Source organism: Molothrus aeneus, chromosome 15, assembly GCF_037042795.1.
Source record: "Molothrus aeneus isolate 106 chromosome 15, BPBGC_Maene_1.0, whole genome shotgun sequence".
Taxonomy (NCBI): Eukaryota; Metazoa; Chordata; class Aves; order Passeriformes; family Icteridae; genus Molothrus; species Molothrus aeneus.
Window position 1 is genome coordinate 16120649 of NC_089660.1, and position 24296 is coordinate 16144944.

The window sequence follows — 24296 nt, forward strand, 5'->3', positions numbered from 1 at the left end:
GGGTAATGTGTCCATCTGAGACTGGGGAAGCCACAGGAGCTGAGGTGAATGTGGCAGTGGCACTGAGTAGGCCCTGACCATGTCATACTATGAAGTGTGACCTCCCAGTCTGTGGGAACTGGAAATCCTTGGGAAGACCATGGGCCATGTCATAAGAAGACAAGAATGAGAGGTGATGTTCTTGTCTTGAGAACGCATCCCAGAAGAGGGAATGGAGGATGCCTGGAGAAAATGACGAGGCAGGATGGGCACAGGTTCCCTTCCCAAGATGCATTCTTGGGTTCCTAAGGGTATGGAGTTGAAGGCCTTCTGGGTATTGAGTTAATCCCATGGGAGTTTACTGCCCATCGTGTCCTTTGAGGTTATGAATATTTCCCACCAGAGACAGTCCCTTGTGCTGCTGCCTGCCTGAGGCAGACAAGGCATTGGGAAAGAGGGTGTGCCATGCAGGCTGCTGGTTAATTCCCAATAGAATTTTTGATTTTTGTTTTGGACCTTTCTAGGAGGGTAGCAGCATTTCATCCTCCATTTCTTGTATATTGGTGGGCATCTATAGTGGCTTCCACAGCCACAGATCTTTCCATGATGGTTCCTTGGTCCTCTTCAGGCTAATTATTAAGGGCCCACGATAATGTGGATGTCATTTTTGTACATTCAACTTCTTCAATACTCATGGACTTGAAGATTTATCCTTGGTAGAAGTTACATGCCCTGTGGTCACAGGTGGCTCATTCTATGTCTGACGTACACACAAAACTCTTCCCAGTAACCCAGCCTTGGTTCTCCATGGTACAAATTCTCCCATCCAGCTGATCGTATAAGGTACACTTTGGCATTTGCTCTCATTCTCTCAAAGTGCAAAATCCATGTGCACTGGGATGAGAACTGACGTTCCTTTATGTTATCAAGTTCTTCAGAAGTCACTTCTTATGTTCTGTGGTGTTTCCCCAGAGATTGCTGAAAAGGCATAAACCATGAAGTATATGCAGATGAGAAGAATCTGCTGGACAGATCTGGGGGCTTCATATCCCTGCATGTGTTCTTTGTGCCAATTGTAAGGGATGGTGAGGATATGCAAAGGACATTCTTACAGGGGGTTTTGTGGTATTGTGAAAGAGATTCTGCAAGTGACCCCAGGAATGGCCTGGGCATGTGTTGTGATGAGGGTGACCTTTAGCAGGGAAGGGTCTTGCCTGAGGGAGCTGATCTGTAGAACACAGTCTGTAACTTTGGTGAAGGACTGGAGAATGTGTGCTTAGGTGGAGTTGCCATTTCCCAGGGTGTGAGACAGAAGATTCTAGCAGAAAATATCAAGAAGAGGCTCCACAGACATTCCTAATACCTGGGATTTCTCCAGCTCCCCTAAAGTTCTGTATATCCTTGTGCTCTTTTGTTCCCTTCATATGTTTCAGTAGAGCGGAATTGGATTATTTGGCTTTCTTCTCCCTTCTTACCAAACCCTCACAGTCTTGTTTTTCTGTCTCTCATGTCAGCAATGTTTTGGTAATACCAGATAATATGAGATACTGAGCTTTGGCACCTGTCAGGTTTACAAACATTCTGGTACTTTTCTCTCAGTGTGTAGGATGACTTTTCCATACTCCTGAGCTGAGGCTGACTTTGGGACAATTTCCTGCCTGAGCTTTATGGTGCCTCTCCCCCATGATAGAAATGCACATGGGAGCACTGTGCTTTGCCCAATGATCTCAAGGCTTTTCTAGAATGCACTTAATTATTTTCTATCCATGGTTGCCAATAATCTCTGTTAGTGTTAGAATCAGTTTCCTGCTCTGAAAATATTTCTTTTCTGATGAAGCAAGCAGTGATGCTAGATGTAATTCACTTAGTGCTGAAGAAGATGAGTCTGAGAGACAGCTGTACCCTTATGCCTATTTAGCTGTGGCATCTTCATCTTGGATTGACTGAATGTGCCTAGAGTGGGAGTTGGACTCAACACTCCTTGTGGCTTCCTTCCAACTTGAAATATTCTGTAATTCCTAGATTGGACCAACAAAGTCCTACTGTCTGGTCTCATGTCTTTTTTGCTTCTTCCATCATGGTTTGAGCAGCTGGCAGCAAGCAGAGATGGAGGGGGGCCTCTAATGAATTTCTCAAAAGAGATGTGTTGGGAGTGGAGAGCTTGTTCTCAGGGAAATGCTGTGGGTTTAGTTTCATAGGTATTTCTGGGTGGATCATGGTACTGAGTGAGAGGTATTCCTTGGGGGCTAATGCCACCGAGTTCTTGCTGTGTTTTTCTGGCAGAGCTTATCTGCCTGAGAGGAGAGGTGAGAGTCTGGCATTCATCAGCCAGGTGGAAAATGAGGAAGGAAGAGCAGCTCTTCATTGAAATACGTGAAGAATTCGTAGGAACTGTAGTTGCACTGTGTCTTTTCAATGTTCGTATCAGAATGGTGTGCTGGGCTGTGATACATTTGAGTTCTGAAGTGACAGGATTTCATGAATTGTTTGTGCATATTGGAGCCTGTGTGCACTGATGTCAAAGTATCTGGGGATTGGTCTCCTGATTCCAAGGGAGGTGCATGCTTTTTCTGGTGTAGTGCAGCTGTTCTTTGTCATGTCATTGCCTTGCTGTGTTATTTGCTGGTGCAGAAGGGGACTGGGGTCTGAGGAGTGTGGGTTTGTTCCTGATGGGGAGGGAAGGGGAGAGGAGGTGTAGTAGGGACAATCGATTTACTTGACTTTTTCTGGAGGAGAACAGGACAGTTGTTCCTCATGAGGAGGCATGCAAGGTTCCCATGAGCACTCACATCAAAGGGCAGGTCTCTGATGCATGAAGAGGATGATGTAGACATTTAGAAATCATTTTGTTTAGAAAACAATTTGGTAAAGGAGGAAAAGTATGGGCACAGAAGGGAAATCAAAGAGGACAGTGTGAAGCATGAAAGGAAAAGGAAGAGAAAGAAAATAAAGGTAAGTAAAGGAATAAGGAAGGAAGAGGAAGGAAAAGGAACCTCTGCACGTAAAGAGTCAAGCAAGGAAGAAAGAGAGAAATAAGGCAAGAAGGGATGACAGAGGAGATGATAAGCATGCACCAACATTTTCTCTACATGCTCTCTGCAGTCGAGGACCTCTGTATCCTCGGTACTGAGGAACCCTGTGCACACCTCGATGAGGAGTGATGAGGGAATAAGAGGTTTTGTGCAACTGTATATCTGCACTCCAAGTTGAGAATGATGTAGTCATGTAGAAAATACTGTATTAGAAGAGAAAGGGAATAGGCAAAGAAGAAAGAAGAGACAGTGAGAGAAGGACAAGGAAAAGAAGAAAAGAAAACAAAACAATGAAAGAATGAGAAAGCAATGGCGAGAAAAGCAAAAAGGAAAGGTGAAACATTAAATAAGTTTGCTAACATACAGCAGTGTTATCTGTGTACACACAAAGGTGGGACTAGGTGGGAGAGGAAAATGAAAAGAAGAAGATAATAAAGAGGAGAAATCAAGAGGGGGTTTGTCAAAGAGATTACAAGGCTACACCGACCGTTCTCTTCTAACGCTGAGGGGTCTCCTGTGCTCTCCCCATTGGCTTCAGTCCCGTGCGAAGGAGATGATGTCCTGTAATTAGAGCTCATGGCTCCTACAGTGATTGGCTCGATCACAGCATGCGAGGTCACCGGCAACTTGGCAGCAGAGTTTTAAAAGAGATGGCTAGAAATAAATGATAAAGGGAAGTATAAAATGGGCGGGCAGGGCAAGAAAAAAGTAGAGAAAGAAGAGAAGAAAGAAGCGAAAAAGAAGGAAGAAAAAAAGATGGAGGGGCAAAAAAGAAAGAGATAAAAAAGAAAAGAAAAATTTAAAAAACAGAAACTAAAAGAGAAGATTAAGAATACAGAACTGAAAGTAAAAAGGAGAGATGAAAAAAGTGGAATAAGGAAGAAAGGGAATATGATGAAGCACGTTGAAAAAAGAAAAAACAAGGGACAGAAAGACACAGAGAGAGGGAGAGAAAAAGGACCCGGAAGAGAGATTACCTTAACGGAGCGGGTGCACAGGCGCTGTCACGGAGCGTGTGAGGCGGCGGAGCAGCGCACGGTGTCGCTGCAGGCTCAGGAACGGCTCGGTGTGGGCGGCTCCGGCCCGGTGCGGCGGAGAGCCCGGCTGTGAGCGCGGGGGGGCGGCTTGGGCCGGGCAGCAGAGGCGGCGCGTCCGGGCGGCGGCGGGGAGCCGTGCGGGGCCCGGGCCGGGGCCGGCGGGCAGAGCGGCGTTGGCGGCGGGCAGAGCGGCAGGAAGGATGGGCGAGCGTTGTTGTGCGGCGCTGGTGCGGCTGCTGGTGCTGCAGGCGGCCTGGGCGCTGTCGGGCGGGCAGGTGCGCTACTCGGTGCCGGAGGAAGCCAAGGCCGGCACGGTGGTGGGCCGTCTGGCGCAGGACCTGGGCCTGGAGGCGGGCGAGGCGGAGGCGCGGCGGCTGCGGCTGGTGGCGCAGGGCCGGCGGGCGAGCGTGGAGGTGAGCGGGGCGAGCGGCGCGCTGCTGGTGAGCTCGCGGCTCGACCGGGAGGAGCTGTGCGGCAAGAGCGCGCCGTGCGCGCTGCGCCTGGAGGTGCTGCTGGAGCGGCCGCTGCGCGTCTTCCATGTGCAGCTGGAGGTCACCGACATCAACGACAATGCCCCCGTCTTCCCCGCCGCCCGAAAAAACCTCAGCATCGCGGAATCGTCTCTGCCGGGGTCTCGTTTCCCGCTGGAGAGCGCGTCGGATGCGGATATCGGAGCGAACGCGCAGCTCACCTACACACTCAGCCCCAGCGAGCATTTCTCTCTGGATTTACAGAAAATGGAGGAGGACGGTGAGTCCTTATTCCTGGTGCTCAGGAAATCTCTGGACCGCGAGACGATTCCCGTGCACCGGTTGGTGCTGACGGCGACTGACGGGGGCCGGCCGTCTCTGACGGGGACCATGGAGCTGGTGATCTCCGTGCTGGATGCAAACGACAACGCACCCCAGTTCAACCAGTCTGTGTATAAAGTGCAACTGCCGGAAAATGCAGAACAGGGCACCTTAGTCATTAAACTAAATGCCACGGATTTAGATGAAGGTTCAAACAGTAATATCTCGTATTCTCTCGAGAATCAGTTTCCTCAGGATGGAAAAGGCGTTTTCGGTATCGACAGAAAAAGTGGAGAGATTCGTCTCAGGAGTAGATTAGACTTTGAGGATGTTAGTCTCTACCGCCTGCAAGTGGATGCTACAGATCAGGGAAACCCTCCGCTGTCGGGTCACTGCAAGGTGGTGCTGGAGGTGCTGGACGTGAACGACAACGCGCCGGAGGTGTGGGTGACGTCGCTGTCGGTGCCGGTGGCGGAGGACGCGTCGGTGGGGACGGTGGTGGCCCTGCTGAGCGTGTCGGACCGGGACTCGGGGGAGAACGGTCGCGTGCGGTGCTGGGTGTGGCCGGCGTCGCCGTTCGGTCTGGAGGCGACGTTCTTGGGCTCGTACTCGCTGGTGCTGCGCGAGGCGCTGGACCGGGAGCGGGTGTCGGAGTACGAGGTGGAGGTGCGTGCGGAGGACGGCGGGGCGCCGGCGCTGCGCGCCAGGCGCGGGCTGCGGGTGCCGGTGTTGGACGTGAACGACAACGCGCCCTTGTTCGCGCAGGCCGTGTACACGGTGCTGGCGCGGGAGAACAACGCGGCGGGCGCGGAGCTGGCGCGGCTGTGGGCGCGGGACCCGGACGAGGCGGCCAACGGGCGCGTCAGCTACTCGGTGTGGGACGGCGGCCTGGGCGTGGGCGTGGGCGGGGCGGCGGGGTCGTCGTCGTCGTCGGGTGGCATGGGGTGGCGTCCGGCGTCGAGCTACGTGTCGGTGGACGCGGAGAGCGGGCGCCTGTGGGCGCTGCAGCCCTTGGACTACGAGGAGCTGCAGGTGCTGCAGTTCGAGGTGCGCGCGGTGGACGCGGGGGAGCCGGCGCTGAGCGGCAACGCCACGGTGCAGCTGTTCGTGCTGGACGAGAACGACAACGCGCCGGCGCTGCTGCCGGCCGCGGGCTCGGCAGCGGAGGCGGCGGCGGCGGCGCTGGCGGGGGCGGGCTCGGAGTCGGGCACGCTGTGGGCGTGGGCGGCGTGGGGGGCGCCGGCGGGGCAGGTGGTGGCCAAGATCCGCGCCGTGGACGCCGACTCGGGCTACAACGCGTGGCTGCGCTACGAGCTGTGCGAGCCGCAAGGGGGCAAGGGCCCGTTCCGCGTGGGGCTCTACAGCGGCGAGGTGAGCACGGCGCGGGCGCTGGACGAGGCGGACGGGCCTCGCCAGAGGCTGCTGATCGTCGTGCGCGACCACGGCGAGCCGGCGCGCTCGGCCACGGCCACGCTCAGCGTGTCGCTGCTCGAGGCCGCCGAGGCGGCGCTGGCCGCGGGATCCTCGGCGGCGTCGTCGTCGTCCGCGGTGTCGCGCTCGGCGGCGGGCGCGGAGCTGGGGCCCGGCGCGGCGAGCGCGGCCACCAACGTGTGGCTGGTGGTGGCCATCTGCGCCGTGTCCAGCCTCTTCCTGCTGGCCGTGGTGCTGTACGGGGCGTCGCGCTGGGCGCCGCGGGCGGCCGTGCTCTCGGGGCCCGGGCCCACGACGCTCGTGTGCGCCAGCGAAGTGGGCAGCTGGTCCTACTCGCAGCGCCACAGCCGCAGCCTGTGCGTGGCGGACGGCGCTGCCAAGAGCGACCTCATGGTTTTCAGCCCCAACTTCCCTCCGCCGCCGCCCGGCCCTGCAGCCAAGGACACGCAGCCGGAGCCCTCCGCTCTCCTCGACACGGTCAGTTTTCCTTCCTTCATTCCCTTCTCTGCTCCTTTTTATACGCTCTCTTACTTGATGCTGCTTTCAGCTGGGTCATTTCCCACGGCTTTCTGATCCTGGTTACCTATCTGATCTTTAAGAATGACAATGACACGTTTGCATCTGTCACCGTGACCTTGCTTGGGCCCCCAGCTCTTTCTAGGGGGATACAGAATATAAATAAATCAGCATCTGCGAGCAGTTACTGTAGGCAGGTGAGGTTTGGTCCCCAAAATGTGAGTTGTTCTGCTGTAGAATTAAATTACTTTTCTGTGTGACAAGAGGTGCGCAGTGGTGTGAGATTTGCAGGCAGCAAGGGGGTTCTATTTCTCATCTGTAGCATTTCCAGCCAGTTTGGGTGAAAGAGTTCAAGACAGCCAGGCCGTGTTGGTGACAGACTCGCAGTTATGGTGTACCAGCTCCTTGCCTTTGCTGACTGATAACCGTGCTGGTTTTCATTTGTCTTTTTTATTGAAAACTGCCCTCCTCGTCTTTAATTATGGTCATGTGAAGGTATGATGCAAGGTGCATAGTGGATATTCAAGGACAAAAGTTCTCTATTACCATTCTACTATGAGACTCATTTAGAAAATAGGGTAGTTGTGGCAAAGATTTCCTATGATCTTTCTATGTTTGTTTGGCAAGTATCATGCTGTTCTGCTTAGTATAAAGCGTGATCCAAGGTATGTGTTTCAAAAGGGAAATTCATCTGTTGTTTTCCTGCTGCCCAGTTCCTGAGGATTTGCATTTCTGACCAGCGAGGTAGTGTGAAGTATACTGTCCTTTTTTGATGTTCTCTCAAAATTTGCATCAATTGTTACATCTATGACCAAACTTAAAAGGACTTTAACTGTGGAAATCTTCATTTCTGTAATGAACAGATAAACAAATAGCCCGCAAAATCCAAGGATCACCTTTCCCCATTAATTCTCAAGTAAGATTCTCCAAGACAGGCAGTATCATCTATTAGTGTCCTTGTCACAGTTTTGCTCCTTTGCTCCTTGGAGCTCCTTTGCTCCTTTTGTGCTATTCCTGTTTAGAGGTTCCAACATCACCTTTGATAATAGTATTCCCATAGAGAAGCATTACAAAGCATGAGGTGTCAGCAGCAGAGCATCTCCTATACACTGTGTTGATGGTACTGTCCATGGATTTTTACAGTGTGTCATTGCTGGGAAGGATAAGCCATTGTCATGTTGAACCTCGTGGTAGGAAAGGAAACTGTGGTCTGTTGTATAGTGTAGGGCCTGGCCCTTTTCTGATGGGAAGGGTGACCATGAGCAGCAGAAAGACTTGTGTGGGGAAAATGAAGCTTCTTGGGAAGACCATGGATCATATTAGAAAATATCATGAGGTTATATATTTGTCTTCAGAACACGTCTCAGAGTGGGTGAGTGAAGGATTTGTACAGGAAAGGGTGACAGGATGAGAACAGAGTGTTTTTGTTGAGGATGTTTTCCTGCTTCCTAAGGGTCTGGAGTGGGAGGCCCTCCTGGTAAAGAGATGAGAGTGTGATACTGAAATGCCCCCAGTGTCCCTGGCAGTGAGGAGTCTCTCCACCAGGGACTGTCTCTGCTGCTGCTGCCTGCCTGGTGTAGGCCATGTGTTGGTAAGTGTGGGAATCCTTAAAATCAGAGGATTTTGGGAAAAATGCAAAAGGCAGGCCTCAGAGACAACAGAACTGTGATTATAGCTAAGCAGTAGCCATGAGATTTGTCAGCAGAAAAATTATATAAGAAGTAGAAAAGTAAGGACAAACAAAACAATGGTCTGTGTATTAACGCTTGTCTAGAATAACTCTCTAAGCTACAGAAAAGTTTATCTAGTAAGATATTAGAAAGTTCTAAACTGAATAATGGAGCTCTGTGCATTGTGTTTTAAGGCTTACAAGCAGGTCTTGTATTTGAAATAAGCAAGCATTGTTTAACTGAAGGGACATGTGCTTATAGTGGTTGGATGTAGCTACTGTCAGTGCGCTTTTGCTTTGTGGGATTGGGCAAAAAACTTTTAAAGTAAGTTGTAACATTAAGTTCTTTGTCTGCTGCCTGGAATGTGAGCTGATGGCATCTTCCCATTGTCATAACCATGGAATGAGAGTGATGCTGGAAAATCAAACAGCTCGAGATGCGTTCCCCAGCAGCCCCGTCCTGTTCGTGATTTGTACAGAGACCCCAGCCAGTGACAGTAAGAGCTGGTGAGATGGAGAGTGCTGAATGTTGTCTGATGAAACAAGTTTTTCAGGTTCAAGGTTTCAAGGTGTTGTGGGAGGGGAATGCTTCAAGTTGCTATCCTTGTGTAATAGTCTCTACAGCTGTAGATTTTGCCATGATGATTCCTTGCTCCTCCTCAGGTGGGATTTACACGGATTTATTTTATTATTACATGTGGCTGTAATCTTGATGTGCTCAACTTTCTTTACTTGTGCACTGCACAAGTGGCCTCAGTAGAGATGGTGTGTCCTGATGTCACATGTGGATCATTCTCATATCTGCAAGAACACCCCAAAACCTGCATGATTTGCCCAGTTCATCCTGTGCAAGCTGTCCCATTTGGTTGACCCTGTGAGTGCTCTTGTGCTTTGGTACTTGCTGTGTTCTCTTGAAGAAATAAATCTGTGTGGACTGGGATCAGAGCTGTAACAGCTCTAATCACAGAATTTTTATGAACTCTAACTTGCAGCTCTGTGGCAATTCCAACTGAGATTACTGAATGGGAGCAAAGCATTCACGGTGAAGATCATGTAGCTGGGAAGAGATTTTAGACATTGTGTACATCTTTTGTGGTGACCATGAAGGAAGATGAGGAAGTACAAGGGCCTGGATCACATGCAGAGTGGGATTTACAGGCAGGGCATGTTGCTGGGGTTGAGTAATGTTTGATATTTTGGCAGTGATCCTGCGTGTGGCACAAAATTAGGCCTGGGCCTGTGTGATGGGGAGGGTGAATTTGAGTGGGGAGGAGTGTTGCCCCAGGGAAAGGTAGATGCTGAGTAGAACACGACCTGCAGCATTGTGGAGAATGCCTGGTTAGCTGTGGAGATCTCATTTCCTCAGCCTCGTGATAGAGGATGCCAATAGAAATCCTTGAGAAAATGCCCACCACATAGTGCTGCTCTTCTGGGATCCTCTCAGGCCCTCCAGCAGTTCTCTGTATTCTTGTTTTCTGTTGTTCCCTGTGATATTACAGCTTATGAAGTAACTTGCCATCCATGCCTTGAATCACTTGAGTTGGATATGGAATTTTCTTGGTAAAAGAGAAGACTTTTTGAAATTTGTGTCATTCTGCCAGCCTTTCTTGGGACATGGCATCAGTCATTTCCCTGGTCGTGGTCTTCCAGCTGGCACTAAGGGACACTGTCCATTAAAACAAGTACTCCTGCTCCTGGAGTTTCTTTTTCTGAAGAAGCACCCAGTGATGCTACAGGTGAGTTACTCCCACCAGAAGAGGCTGTGTGTGAGACAGGTGTACTTTGGTTCCTATGATGCCTTAATTTTATCTTTCCAAGTTTTCCAGATTCTCTATGGCATTTTTCTTATTGATCAGATACTGCATTGGTCTATAACTCTGAACTTTATATAAAGTGTTAGGAAGTTCTCCTCACAGTTCAATCAGACAAAACAATCTTTTTCCAGCCCCAGAGCCAAGGACAATGTTGCAAGTTCCGGCCCAAGTGCAACCAGCAGTGAATTCATGAGAGCAATGTGGGAGGATGGAACTGCTTAACCTGGAGCTGTAATTGGACAATCAACCCCAATATTTAAATGGACCAAAACTTATAGAAGTGAAAACTTGTGACCCGTCACCCATCTTGGGAGTATCCTCAGTCGGGCTCCTGTACTGCCCAAGGTGCATCCTTTGAAGGCCTTTTAATAAATTCCTACTTTATTCCTTTAGCACTGTCCAGCCTCTGTTCTAGGTAGCCTCTCAAGGCATCACCTGTTCAGCTGTGGTATCTTCACATTGGATCAACAAAATATTGCCTGAATTGAAATTCCTGTAGGTCTGGAGCACATTATGTGCTCTCACTTGATTCTGCTGCTTCCTAGTACAGGGTCAGTAGAGGGAAGGAAAGACAGACGGAGAAGTGACCTCAATGCTTTTCTAGGAGTCGATGTGCTGGGCATGCAGAGGATGCTTTCAGTGACAATTCCGTGGTGAATTTTGTAATAGCTCTGCAGGTGAAAAATTAGTCAGGCAGAATTGCTCTCCATCGAGTTAAATGAGGAATGTGGTATCATCATGCTTTTTTTTTTTTTTTTGCAGTGTTTTTGGAGGATTGTCATGGTGGACTCTGATGGGTTTGATTCTGTAGATGAGAGACTCCCTTGAGAGCTTGGTCTCTGGAGCCTTTTTTGTATTAGATGTCTGAATGGGTGGACTCTTCTCTGATGTAACAAAGCTGTTCTTTACTATATGATTGCTTTATTGATTTATTTCTTGGGTCCTTGAGATGACTGAAGGCTCCAAACATGGATTGGATCCTGAAGGGAGAGGAAGCTGCAGGTGCATGGTATGGGAGGAAAGCAAGAAGGCTATTCCCTGTCATGAGGAAGGAGAGGGAGAAGGGGAGTGTCCTGTTGCTAAAGCATGTTGGTGCTTCATGGTGTGATGGTGTAGCTATTTTAAAAACATTTCCTTAAGGGGAAAATACACAATAGAAGATACAAGGATGGCAACAACAGACGAGCGGAGGGAAAGACTTGACAGCGAGGAGAGAAAGAAAAAAAGCAAAGAAAAAGAAAGATAAAACTGAATAAGTAAAAAGAAGAAAGAAGTGGAAAAAAGAAGCAATGGAAGGAATCGTTGCAAGGAAGAAGAATGAGAACATTATTCAAAGGACGTGTTCATTGCTAGTATTATGTAAACATTTGGAAAGAATGTTAGTGAAGGAAATAGAAGCACGTAAGAGATAAGGAAAGAAAATGAGAAAGAGGAAGAAAAAATATGACTGTTAAGAGCATGAAGAAGACATAGTGAAAGACAACTGGGAAATAGAAGGGAAAGAGAGAAAAAAAAGAAGAGAAAGAATAGCAGAAGAAAGAGAATAGGATATATCAAGGAAGGCGACTCTACAAGAAAATAGTGAGACAGAAAGGGAGTAAGGAAGTAACAGAGAAAGAAGAGAATGGAAATAAAAAGAAGGAACATAAAGGACCTGATCAGCAGGCACCGACCTTATCTTCACACGCTGAGAGGCGCTGCTCCGGAACAGCCGTGCCCCGGCGCTGATAGACCATAATTGGCACTGGTAGCTCCGACTTTGATGGTCTCCGCCGCGGCGCAGGAGGCAACTGGCGAATTACCGGAGGGGGTAAAGAAGAGCGAAGAGAAGAAAGGAAGGAAAAATGGCTTAAAGATTAGGGCAGGGCAATAAAGGAAAAGGACAATGTGGAGAGGAAACAATAGAAAAGAAGAGGAAGACTAAAAAGGAAAGAATAGGAAAGGGAAGGGAAAGGCAAACCGATGAAAACTAGAGAATAAACGGATGGAAGAAAGGAAGGAGAAGAGGAGAGAAAGAAATGCATCTATGTAAGCAAATAGCAAACGATAAAGAAAAAGAGATAAGAAAAATAAGAGGAGCACAAATGAGGAGACAGCAGAGGAGGTGGCCATGACGGAGCGGAGGCACAGGCGCTGTCACGGAGCGTGCGAGGCGGCGGAGCAGCGCACGGTGTCGCTGCAGGCTCAGGAACGGCTCGGTGTGGGCGGCTCCGGCCCGGTGCGGCGGAGAGCCCGGCTGTGAGCGCGGGGGGGCGGCTTGGGCCGGGCAGCAGAGGCGGCGCGTCCGGGCGGCGGCGGGGAGCCGTGCGGGGCCCGGGCCGGGGCCGGCGGGCAGAGCGGCGTTGGCGGCGGGCAGAGCGGCAGGAAGGATGGGCGAGCGTTGTTGTGCGGCGCTGGTGCGGCTGCTGGTGCTGCAGGCGGCCTGGGCGCTGTCGGGCGGGCAGGTGCGCTACTCGGTGCCGGAGGAAGCCAAGGCCGGCACGGTGGTGGGCCGTCTGGCGCAGGACCTGGGCCTGGAGGCGGGCGAGGCGGAGGCGCGGCGGCTGCGGCTGGTGGCGCAGGGCCGGCGGGCGAGCGTGGAGGTGAGCGGGGCGAGCGGCGCGCTGCTGGTGAGCTCGCGGCTCGACCGGGAGGAGCTGTGCGGCAAGAGCGCGCCGTGCGCGCTGCGCCTGGAGGTGCTGCTGGAGCGGCCGCTGCGCGTCTTCCATGTGCAGCTGGAGGTCACCGACATCAACGACAATGCCCCCGTCTTCCCCGCCGCCCGAAAAAACCTCAGCATCGCGGAATCGTCTCTGCCGGGGTCTCGTTTCCCGCTGGAGAGCGCGTCGGATGCGGATATCGGAGCGAACGCGCAGCTCACCTACACACTCAGCCCCAGCGAGCATTTCTCTCTGGATTTACAGAAAATGGAGGAGGACGGTGAGTCCTTATTCCTGGTGCTCAGGAAATCTCTGGACCGCGAGACGATTCCCGTGCACCGGTTGGTGCTGACGGCGACTGACGGGGGCCGGCCGTCTCTGACGGGGACCATGGAGCTGGTGATCTCCGTGCTGGATGCAAACGACAACGCACCCCAGTTCAACCAGTCTGTGTATAAAGTGCAACTGCCGGAAAATGCAGAACAGGGCACCTTAGTCATTAAACTAAATGCCACGGATTTAGATGAAGGTTCAAACAGTAATATCTCGTATTCTCTCGAGAATCAGTTTCCTCAGGATGGAAAAGGCGTTTTCGGTATCGACAGAAAAAGTGGAGAGATTCGTCTCAGGAGTAGATTAGACTTTGAGGATGTTAGTCTCTACCGCCTGCAAGTGGATGCTACAGATCAGGGAAACCCTCCGCTGTCGGGTCACTGCAAGGTGGTGCTGGAGGTGCTGGACGTGAACGACAACGCGCCGGAGGTGTGGGTGACGTCGCTGTCGGTGCCGGTGGCGGAGGACGCGTCGGTGGGGACGGTGGTGGCCCTGCTGAGCGTGTCGGACCGGGACTCGGGGGAGAACGGTCGCGTGCGGTGCTGGGTGTGGCCGGCGTCGCCGTTCGGTCTGGAGGCGACGTTCTTGGGCTCGTACTCGCTGGTGCTGCGCGAGGCGCTGGACCGGGAGCGGGTGTCGGAGTACGAGGTGGAGGTGCGTGCGGAGGACGGCGGGGCGCCGGCGCTGCGCGCCAGGCGCGGGCTGCGGGTGCCGGTGTTGGACGTGAACGACAACGCGCCCTTGTTCGCGCAGGCCGTGTACACGGTGCTGGCGCGGGAGAACAACGCGGCGGGCGCGGAGCTGGCGCGGCTGTGGGCGCGGGACCCGGACGAGGCGGCCAACGGGCGCGTCAGCTACTCGGTGTGGGACGGCGGCCTGGGCGTGGGCGTGGGCGGGGCGGCGGGGTCGTCGTCGTCGTCGGGTGGCATGGGGTGGCGTCCGGCGTCGAGCTACGTGTCGGTGGACGCGGAGAGCGGGCGCCTGTGGGCGCTGCAGCCCTTGGACTACGAGGAGCTGCAGGTGCTGCAGTTCGAGGTGCGCGCGGTGGACGCGGGGGAGCCGGCGCTGAGCGGCAACGCCACGGTGCAGCTGTTCGTGCTGGACGAGAACGACAACGCGCCGGCGCTGCTGCCGGCCGCGGGCTCGGCAGCGGAGGCGGCGGCGGCGGCGCTGGCGGGGGCGGGCTCGGAGTCGGGCACGCTGTGGGCGTGGGCGGCGTGGGGGGCGCCGGCGGGGCAGGTGGTGGCCAAGATCCGCGCCGTGGACGCCGACTCGGGCTACAACGCGTGGCTGCGCTACGAGCTGTGCGAGCCGCAAGGGGGCAAGGGCCCGTTCCGCGTGGGGCTCTACAGCGGCGAGGTGAGCACGGCGCGGGCGCTGGACGAGGCGGACGGGCCTCGCCAGAGGCTGCTGATCGTCGTGCGCGACCACGGCGAGCCGGCGCGCTCGGCCACGGCCACGCTCAGCGTGTCGCTGCTCGAGGCCGCCGAGGCGGCGCTGGCCGCGGGATCCTCGGCGGCGTCGTCGTCGTCCGCGGTGTCGCGCTCGGCGGCGGGCGCGGAGCTGGGGCCCGGCGCGGCGAGCGCGGCCACCAACGTGTGGCTGGTGGTGGCCATCTGCGCCGTGTCCAGCCTCTTCCTGCTGGCCGTGGTGCTGTACGGGGCGTCGCGCTGGGCGCCGCGGGCGGCCGTGCTCTCGGGGCCCGGGCCCACGACGCTCGTGTGCGCCAGCGAAGTGGGCAGCTGGTCCTACTCGCAGCGCCACAGCCGCAGCCTGTGCGTGGCGGACGGCGCTGCCAAGAGCGACCTCATGGTTTTCAGCCCCAACTTCCCTCCGCCGCCGCCCGGCCCTGCAGCCAAGGACACGCAGCCGGAGCCCTCCGCTCTCCTCGACACGGTCAGTTTTCCTTCCTTCATTCCCTTCTCTGCTCCTTTTTATACGCTCTCTTACTTGATGCTGCTTTCAGCTGGGTCATTTCCCACGGCTTTCTGATCCTGGTTACCTATCTGATCTTTAAGAATGACAATGACACGTTTGCATCTGTCACCGTGACCTTGCTTGGGCCCCCAGCTCTTTCTAGGGGGATACAGAATATAAATAAATCAGCATCTGCGAGCAGTTACTGTAGGCAGGTGAGGTTTGGTCCCCAAAATGTGAGTTGTTCTGCTGTAGAATTAAATTACTTTTCTGTGTGACAAGAGGTGCGCAGTGGTGTGAGATTTGCAGGCAGCAAGGGGGTTCTATTTCTCATCTGTAGCATTTCCAGCCAGTTTGGGTGAAAGAGTTCAAGACAGCCAGGCCGTGTTGGTGACAGACTCGCAGTTATGGTGTACCAGCTCCTTGCCTTTGCTGACTGATAACCGTGCTGGTTTTCATTTGTCTTTTTTATTGAAAACTGCCCTCCTCGTCTTTAATTATGGTCATGTGAAGGTATGATGCAAGGTGCATAGTGGATATTCAAGGACAAAAGTTCTCTATTACCATTCTACTATGAGACTCATTTAGAAAATAGGGTAGTTGTGGCAAAGATTTCCTATGATCTTTCTATGTTTGTTTGGCAAGTATCATGCTGTTCTGCTTAGTATAAAGCGTGATCCAAGGTATGTGTTTCAAAAGGGAAATTCATCTGTTGTTTTCCTGCTGCCCAGTTCCTGAGGATTTGCATTTCTGACCAGCGAGGTAGTGTGAAGTATACTGTCCTTTTTTGATGTTCTCTCAAAATTTGCATCAATTGTTACATCTATGACCAAACTTAAAAGGACTTTAACTGTGGAAATCTTCATTTCTGTAATGAACAGATAAACAAATAGCCCGCAAAATCCAAGGATCACCTTTCCCCATTAATTCTCAAGTAAGATTCTCCAAGACAGGCAGTATCATCTATTAGTGTCCTTGTCACAGTTTTGCTCCTTTGCTCCTTGGAGCTCCTTTGCTCCTTTTGTGCTATTCCTGTTTAGAGGTTCCAACATCACCTTTGATAATAGTATTCCCATAGAGAAGCATTACAAAGCATGAGGTGTCAGCAGCAGAGCATCTCCTATACACTGTGTTGATGGTACTGTCCATGGATTTTTACAGTGTGTCATTGCTGGGAAGGATAAGCCATTGTCATGTTGAACCTCGTGGTAGGAAAGGAAACTGTGGTCTGTTGTATAGTGTAGGGCCTGGCCCTTTTCTGATGGGAAGGGTGACCATGAGCAGCAGAAAGACTTGTGTGGGGAAAATGAAGCTTCTTGGGAAGACCATGGATCATATTAGAAAATATCATGAGGTTATATATTTGTCTTCAGAACACGTCTCAGAGTGGGTGAGTGAAGGATTTGTACAGGAAAGGGTGACAGGATGAGAACAGAGTGTTTTTGTTGAGGATGTTTTCCTGCTTCCTAAGGGTCTGGAGTGGGAGGCCCTCCTGGTAAAGAGATGAGAGTGTGATACTGAAATGCCCCCAGTGTCCCTGGCAGTGAGGAGTCTCTCCACCAGGGACTGTCTCTGCTGCTGCTGCCTGCCTGGTGTAGGCCATGTGTTGGTAAGTGTGGGAATCCTTAAAATCAGAGGATTTTGGGAAAAATGCAAAAGGCAGGCCTCAGAGACAACAGAACTGTGATTATAGCTAAGCAGTAGCCATGAGATTTGTCAGCAGAAAAATTATATAAGAAGTAGAAAAGTAAGGACAAACAAAACAATGGTCTGTGTATTAACGCTTGTCTAGAATAACTCTCTAAGCTACAGAAAAGTTTATCTAGTAAGATATTAGAAAGTTCTAAACTGAATAATGGAGCTCTGTGCATTGTGTTTTAAGGCTTACAAGCAGGTCTTGTATTTGAAATAAGCAAGCATTGTTTAACTGAAGGGACATGTGCTTATAGTGGTTGGATGTAGCTACTGTCAGTGCGCTTTTGCTTTGTGGGATTGGGCAAAAAACTTTTAAAGTAAGTTGTAACATTAAGTTCTTTGTCTGCTGCCTGGAATGTGAGCTGATGGCATCTTCCCATTGTCATAACCATGGAATGAGAGTGATGCTGGAAAATCAAACAGCTCGAGATGCGTTCCCCAGCAGCCCCGTCCTGTTCGTGATTTGTACAGAGACCCCAGCCAGTGACAGTAAGAGCTGGTGAGATGGAGAGTGCTGAATGTTGTCTGATGAAACAAGTTTTTCAGGTTCAAGGTTTCAAGGTGTTGTGGGAGGGGAATGCTTCAAGTTGCTATCCTTGTGTAATAGTCTCTACAGCTGTAGATTTTGCCATGATGATTCCTTGCTCCTCCTCAGGTGGGATTTACACGGATTTATTTTATTATTACATGTGGCTGTAATCTTGATGTGCTCAACTTTCTTTACTTGTGCACTGCACAAGTGGCCTCAGTAGAGATGGTGTGTCCTGATGTCACATGTGGATCATTCTCATATCTGCAAGAACACCCCAAAACCTGCATGATTTGCCCAGTTCATCCTGTGCAAGCTGTCCCATTTGGTTGACCCTGTGAGTGCTCTTGTGCTTTGGTACTTGCTGTGTTCTCTTGAAGAAATAAATCTGTGTGGACTGGGATCAGAGCTGTAACAGCTCTAATCACAGAATTTTTATGAACTCTAACTTGCAGCTCTGTGGCAATTCCAACTGAGATTACTGAATGGGAGCAAAGCATTCACGGTGAAGATCATGTAGCTGGGAAGAGATTTTAGACATTGTGTACATCTTTTGTGGTGACCATGAAGGAAGATGAGGAAGTACAAGGGCCTGGATCACATGCAGAGTGGGATTTACAGGCAGGGCATGTTGCTGGGGTTGAGTAATGTTTGATATTTTGGCAGTGATCCTGCGTGTGGCACAAAATTAGGCCTGGGCCTGTGTGATGGGGAGGGTGAATTTGAGTGGGGAGGAGTGTTGCCCCAGGGAAAGGTAGATGCTGAGTAGAACACGACCTGCAGCATTGTGGAGAATGCCTGGTTAGCTGTGGAGATCTCATTTCCTCAGCCTCGTGATAGAGGATGCCAATAGAAATCCTTGAGAAAATGCCCACCACATAGTGCTGCTCTTCTGGGATCCTCTCAGGCCCTCCAGCAGTTCTCTGTATTCTTGTTTTCTGTTGTTCCCTGTGATATTACAGCTTATGAAGTAACTTGCCATCCATGCCTTGAATCACTTGAGTTGGATATGGAATTTTCTTGGTAAAAGAGAAGACTTTTTGAAATTTGTGTCATTCTGCCAGCCTTTCTTGGGACATGGCATCAGTCATTTCCCTGGTCGTGGTCTTCCAGCTGGCACTAAGGGACACTGTCCATTAAAACAAGTACTCCTGCTCCTGGAGTTTCTTTTTCTGAAGAAGCACCCAGTGATGCTACAGGTGAGTTACTCCCACCAGAAGAGGCTGTGTGTGAGACAGGTGTACTTTGGTTCCTATGATGCCTTAATTTTATCTTTCCAAGTTTTCCAGATTCTCTATGGCATTTTTCTTATTGATCAGATACTGCATTGGTCTATAACTCTGAACTTTATATAAAGTGTTAGGAAGTTCTCCTCACAGTTCAATCAGACAAAACAATCTTTTTCCAGCCCCAGAGCCAAGGACAATGTTGCAAGTTCCGGCCCAAGTGCAACCAGCAGTGAATTCATGAGAGCAATGTGGGAGGATGGAACTGCTTAACCTGGAGCTGTAATTGGACAATCAACCCCAATATTTAAATGGACCAAAACTTATAGAAGTGAAAACTTGTGACCCGTCACCCATCTTGGGAGTATCCTCAGTCGGGCTCCTGTACTGCCCAAGGTGCATCCTTTGAAGGCCTTTTAATAAATTCCTACTTTATTCCTTTAGCACTGTCCAGCCTCTGTTCTAGGTAGCCTCTCAAGGCATCACCTGTTCAGCTGTGGTATCTTCACATTGGATCAACAAAATATTGCCTGAATTGAAATTCCTGTAGGTCTGGAGCACATTATGTGCTCTCACTTGATTCTGCTGCTTCCTAGTACAGGGTCAGTAGAGGGAAGGAAAGACAGACGGAGAAGTGACCTCAATGCTTTTCTAGGAGTCGATGTGCTGGGCATGCAGAGGATGCTTTCAGTGACAATTCCGTGGTGAATTTTGTAATAGCTCTGCAGGTGAAAAATTAGTCAGGCAGAATTGCTCTCCATCGAGTTAAATGAGGAATGTGGTATCATCATGCTTTTTTTTTTTTTTTTGCAGTGTTTTTGGAGGATTGTCATGGTGGACTCTGATGGGTTTGATTCTGTAGATGAGAGACTCCCTTGAGAGCTTGGTCTCTGGAGCCTTTTTTGTATTAGATGTCTGAATGGGTGGACTCTTCTCTGATGTAACAAAGCTGTTCTTTACTATATGATTGCTTTATTGATTTATTTCTTGGGTCCTTGAGATGACTGAAGGCTCCAAACATGGATTGGATCCTGAAGGGAGAGGAAGCTGCAGGTGCATGGTATGGGAGGAAAGCAAGAAGGCTATTCCCTGTCATGAGGAAGGAGAGGGAGAAGGGGAGTGTCCTGTTGCTAAAGCATGTTGGTGCTTCATGGTGTGATGGTGTAGCTATTTTAAAAACATTTCCTTAAGGGGAAAATACACAATAGAAGATACAAGGATGGCAACAACAGACGAGCGGAGGGAAAGACTTGACAGCGAGGAGAGAAAGAAAAAAAGCAAAGAAAAAGAAAGATAAAACTGAATAAGTAAAAAGAAGAAAGAAGTGGAAAAAAGAAGCAATGGAAGGAATCGTTGCAAGGAAGAAGAATGAGAACATTATTCAAAGGACGTGTTCATTGCTAGTATTATGTAAACATTTGGAAAGAATGTTAGTGAAGGAAATAGAAGCACGTAAGAGATAAGGAAAGAAAATGAGAAAGAGGAAGAAAAAATATGACTGTTAAGAGCATGAAGAAGACATAGTGAAAGACAACTGGGAAATAGAAGGGAAAGAGAGAAAAAAAAGAAGAGAAAGAATAGCAGAAGAAAGAGAATAGGATATATCAAGGAAGGCGACTCTACAAGAAAATAGTGAGACAGAAAGGGAGTAAGGAAGTAACAGAGAAAGAAGAGAATGGAAATAAAAAGAAGGAACATAAAGGACCTGATCAGCAGGCACCGACCTTATCTTCACACGCTGAGAGGCGCTGCTCCGGAACAGCCGTGCCCCGGCGCTGATAGACCATAATTGGCACTGGTAGCTCCGACTTTGATGGTCTCCGCCGCGGCGCAGGAGGCAACTGGCGAATTACCGGAGGGGGTAAAGAAGAGCGAAGAGAAGAAAGGAAGGAAAAATGGCTTAAAGATTAGGGCAGGGCAATAAAGGAAAAGGACAATGTGGAGAGGAAACAATAGAAAAGAAGAGGAAGACTAAAAAGGAAAGAATAGGAAAGGGAAGGGAAAGGCAAACCGATGAAAACTAGAGAATAAACGGATGGAAGAAAGGAAGGAGAAGAGGAGAGAAAGAAATGCATCTATGTAAGCAAATAGCAAACGATAAAGAAAAAGAGATAAGAAAAATAAGAGGAGCACAAATGAGGAGACAGCAGAGGAGGTGGCCATGACGGAGCGGAGGCACAGGCGCTGTCACGGAGCGTGCGAGGCGGCGGAGCAGCGCACGGTGTCGCTGCAGGCTCAGGAACGGCTCGGTGTGGGCGGCTCCGGCCCGGTGCGGCGGAGAGCCCGGCTGTGAGCGCGGGGGGGCGGCTTGGGCCGGGCAGCAGAGGCGGCGCGTCCGGGCGGCGGCGGGGAGCCGTGCGGGGCCCGGGCCGGGGCCGGCGGGCAGAGCGGCGTTGGCGGCGGGCAGAGCGGCAGGAAGGATGGGCGAGCGTTGTTGTGCGGCGCTGGTGCGGCTGCTGGTGCTGCAGGCGGCCTGGGCGCTGTCGGGCGGGCAGGTGCGCTACTCGGTGCCGGAGGAAGCCAAGGCCGGCACGGTGGTGGGCCGTCTGGCGCAGGACCTGGGCCTGGAGGCGGGCGAGGCGGAGGCGCGGCGGCTGCGGCTGGTGGCGCAGGGCCGGCGGGCGAGCGTGGAGGTGAGCGGGGCGAGCGGCGCGCTGCTGGTGAGCTCGCGGCTCGACCGGGAGGAGCTGTGCGGCAAGAGCGCGCCGTGCGCGCTGCGCCTGGAGGTGCTGCTGGAGCGGCCGCTGCGCGTCTTCCATGTGCAGCTGGAGGTCACCGACATCAACGACAATGCCCCCGTCTTCCCCGCCGCCCGCAGAAACCTCAGCATCGCGGAATTTACCACTCTGCCGGGGTCTCGTTTCCCGCTGGAAGGCGCGTCGGATGCGGATATCGGAGCGAACGCGCAGCTCACGTACACACTCAGCCCCAGCGAGCATTTCTCTCTGGATTTGCATCGGAGTGAGGAATACCGAGAATCCCTGTTTCTGGTACTAACGAAATCTCTGGACCGCGAGACGATTCCCGTGCACCGGTTGGTGCTGACGGCGACAGACGGGGGCCGGCCGTCTCTGACGGGGACAATGGAGCTGGTGATCACGGTGGAGGATGCCAACGACAACGCGCCCCAGTTCAACCAGTCCGTGTATAAAGTGCAGCTGCCAGAGAGCGCTGGCGTGGGGACACTGGTGGCAAGGGTGAATGCCACGGATCCAGATTTGGGAAGTAATGGAGAGGTGACATTTAGTGTGAGCAATACTTTTCCAGAAAAGGGGATGAATATTTTCCTTTTAAATGCCAGGACGGGTGAAATAAACCTGGGGGGCACCGTGGACTATGAAGAGGTTCCTTTATATGAGATACAAATCGAAGCAAGGGATAAAGGGACACCCTCTCTGTCGGGTCACTGCAAGGTGGTGCTGGAGGTGCTGGACGTGAACGACAACGCTCCGGAGGTGTGGGTGACGTCGCTGTCGGTGCCGGTGGCGGAGGACGCGTCGGTGGGGACGGTGGTGGCCCTGCTGAGCGTGTCGGACCGGGACTCGGGGGAGAACGGTCGCGTGCGGTGCTGGGTGTGGCCGGCGTCGCCGTTCGGTCTGGAGGCGACGTTCTCGGGCTCGTACTCGCTGGTGCTGCGCGAGGCGCTGGACCGGGAGCGGGTGTCGGAGTACGAGGTGGAGGTGCGTGCGGAGGACGGCGGGGCGCCGGCGCTGCGCGCCAGGCGCGGGCTGCGGGTGCCGGTGTCGGACGTGAACGACAACGCGCCCTTGTTCGCGCAGGCCGTGTACACGGTGCTGGCGCGGGAGAACAACGCGGCGGGCGCGGAGCTGGCGCGGCTGTGGGCGCGGGACCCGGACGAGGCGGCCAACGGGCGCGTCAGCTACTCGGTGTGGGACGGCGGCCTGGGCGTGGGCGTGGGCGGGGCGGCGGGGTCGTCGTCGTCGTCGGGTGGCATGGGGTGGCGTCCGGCGTCGAGCTACGTGTCGGTGGACGCGGAGAGCGGGCGCCTGTGGGCGCTGCAGCCCTTGGACTACGAGGAGCTGCAGGTGCTGCAGTTCGAGGTGCGCGCGGTGGACGCGGGGGAGCCGGCGCTGAGCGGCAACGCCACGGTGCAGCTGTTCGTGCTGGACGAGAACGACAACGCGCCGGCGCTGCTGCCGGCCGCGGGCTCGGCAGCGGAGGCGGCGGCGGCGGCGCTGGCGGGGGCGGGCTCGGAGTCGGGCACGCTGTGGGCGTGGGCGGCGTGGGGGGCGCCGGCGGGGCAGGTGGTGGCCAAGATCCGCGCCGTGGACGCCGACTCGGGCTACAACGCGTGGCTGCGCTACGAGCTGTGCGAGCCGCAAGGGGGCAAGGGCCCGTTCCGCGTGGGGCTCTACAGCGGCGAGGTGAGCACGGCGCGGGCGCTGGACGAGGCGGACGGGCCTCGCCAGAGGCTGCTGATCGTCGTGCGCGACCACGGCGAGCCGGCGCGCTCGGCCACGGCCACGCTCAGCGTGTCGCTGCTCGAGGCCGCCGAGGCGGCGCTGGCCGCGGGATCCTCGGCGGCGTCGTCGTCGTCCGCGGTGTCGCGCTCGGCGGCGGGCGCGGAGCTGGGGCCCGGCGCGGCGAGCGCGGCCACCAACGTGTGGCTGGTGGTGGCCATCTGCGCCGTGTCCAGCCTCTTCCTGCTGGCCGTGGTGCTGTACGGGGCGTCGCGCTGGGCGCCGCGGGCGGCCGTGCTCTCGGGGCCCGGGCCCACGACGCTCGTGTGCGCCAGCGAAGTGGGCAGCTGGTCCTACTCGCAGCGCCACAGCCGCAGCCTGTGCGTGGCGGACGGCGCTGCCAAGAGCGACCTCATGGTTTTCAGCCCCAACTTCCCTCCGCCGCCGCCCGGCCCTGCAGCCAAGGACACGCAGCCGGAGCCCTCCGCTCTCCTCGACACGGTCAGTGGCACTGCTTTTCTCCTTTCTCTCCCTTCACCGACGCCTGTCCCCCTCTCTGCCCAGTCTCTCCCGCCCCCTGTGCAATTGTTGTTTGGAGCCGGGCTCCGCCGCCCCGCTCTGTGGGCGGTTGATACTTGTCGAGTGCTTCAGGATGAGAATCCTACCTGTGCATCTCCCGCCGAAGCCACCCGGCTCTTTCTCGTTTTCTGGGGTGTTGAGGGTGATGGAGTGGAAATAGACACATTAGCCCACTCCGCAGAGCGTATTGTCCGTAGGTGTGGTTTTCTGTTCTGTGTGTAGGTTCTCCCGTAGTATGAAATCCTTGTCCCTTGTGATAAGAGTTGTCAGCTTTGCAGAATATGCGCATTTTCCCTGGTGGGTCGCATTTTTACTGGACTTTATTTCATGAGTGTAAAGACATGCAGGCTGTAGTGTTCACATTTCCCAGCCATTGGTGGACTGTCCTGTGTTTAGGTTTTGTTTTCTAGCATAAATAGGCTTCCTCCTCTCTGATTCTGCTCTCGAACAATTTTGTGCAAGTTGGAAATTGAGTTTTATCTTTTTGTCTGTCAATGGATGGGTAAACCATCAAATTCGGTTCTAATGCTAAAGACATTATGAAACAGGAAGATGTGGAGAGCCTTTCCTATGATCTGTTCCCAATGATCTTGTTACTTTGCTTAGAATTACTGTTTTCAGAGTAAAGAGTTTTCTCCAAGGGTAAGTGTTAGAAAGTGGAATTTTCTTTTCCTTGCTCCCGTTCCCC

At 52.9% G+C, this 24296-nt stretch overlaps 3 protein-coding genes across 3 annotated transcripts; all 3 read left to right on the forward strand.

Moving 5' to 3' along the window:
* The first annotated feature begins 1870 nt into the window (after positions 1-1870).
* Positions 1871-11097, forward strand: LOC136563211 (protocadherin alpha-6-like). Its single transcript, XM_066560451.1, has 2 exons — positions 1871-6747; positions 11032-11097. Exons 1-2 carry the CDS (start codon positions 4249-4251, stop codon positions 11095-11097), a joined length of 2565 nt encoding a protein of 854 aa, XP_066416548.1. The 5' UTR covers positions 1871-4248.
* Positions 11098-11106: 9 nt separating this feature from the next.
* Positions 11107-19487, forward strand: LOC136563212 (protocadherin alpha-6-like). Its single transcript, XM_066560452.1, has 2 exons — positions 11107-15137; positions 19422-19487. The coding sequence occupies exons 1-2, from the start codon at positions 12639-12641 to the stop codon at positions 19485-19487; spliced, it is 2565 nt and encodes an 854-aa protein (XP_066416549.1). The 5' UTR covers positions 11107-12638.
* Positions 19488-19496: 9 nt separating this feature from the next.
* LOC136563158 (protocadherin alpha-13-like) lies at positions 19497-23898 on the forward strand. The gene has a single exon (XM_066560386.1). It carries the CDS (start codon positions 21029-21031, stop codon positions 23828-23830), a length of 2802 nt encoding a protein of 933 aa, XP_066416483.1. The 5' UTR covers positions 19497-21028; the 3' UTR covers positions 23831-23898.
* Positions 23899-24296: the final 398 nt, after the last annotated feature.

Excerpts from the sequence above, each read along its gene's own strand:
- LOC136563211 (XM_066560451.1), top strand. The coding sequence starts at position 4,249 with ATGGGCGAGCGTTGTTGTGCGGCGCTGGTGCGGCTGCTGGTGCTGCAG. Across the intron at positions 6,748-11,031 it reads CCTCCGCTCTCCTCGACACG|TGTTTTTGGAGGATTGTCAT; the intron begins GTCAGTTTTCCT and ends TTTTTTTTGCAG.
- LOC136563212 (XM_066560452.1), top strand. The coding sequence starts at position 12,639 with ATGGGCGAGCGTTGTTGTGCGGCGCTGGTGCGGCTGCTGGTGCTGCAG. Across the intron at positions 15,138-19,421 it reads CCTCCGCTCTCCTCGACACG|TGTTTTTGGAGGATTGTCAT; the intron begins GTCAGTTTTCCT and ends TTTTTTTTGCAG.
- LOC136563158 (XM_066560386.1), top strand. The coding sequence starts at position 21,029 with ATGGGCGAGCGTTGTTGTGCGGCGCTGGTGCGGCTGCTGGTGCTGCAG.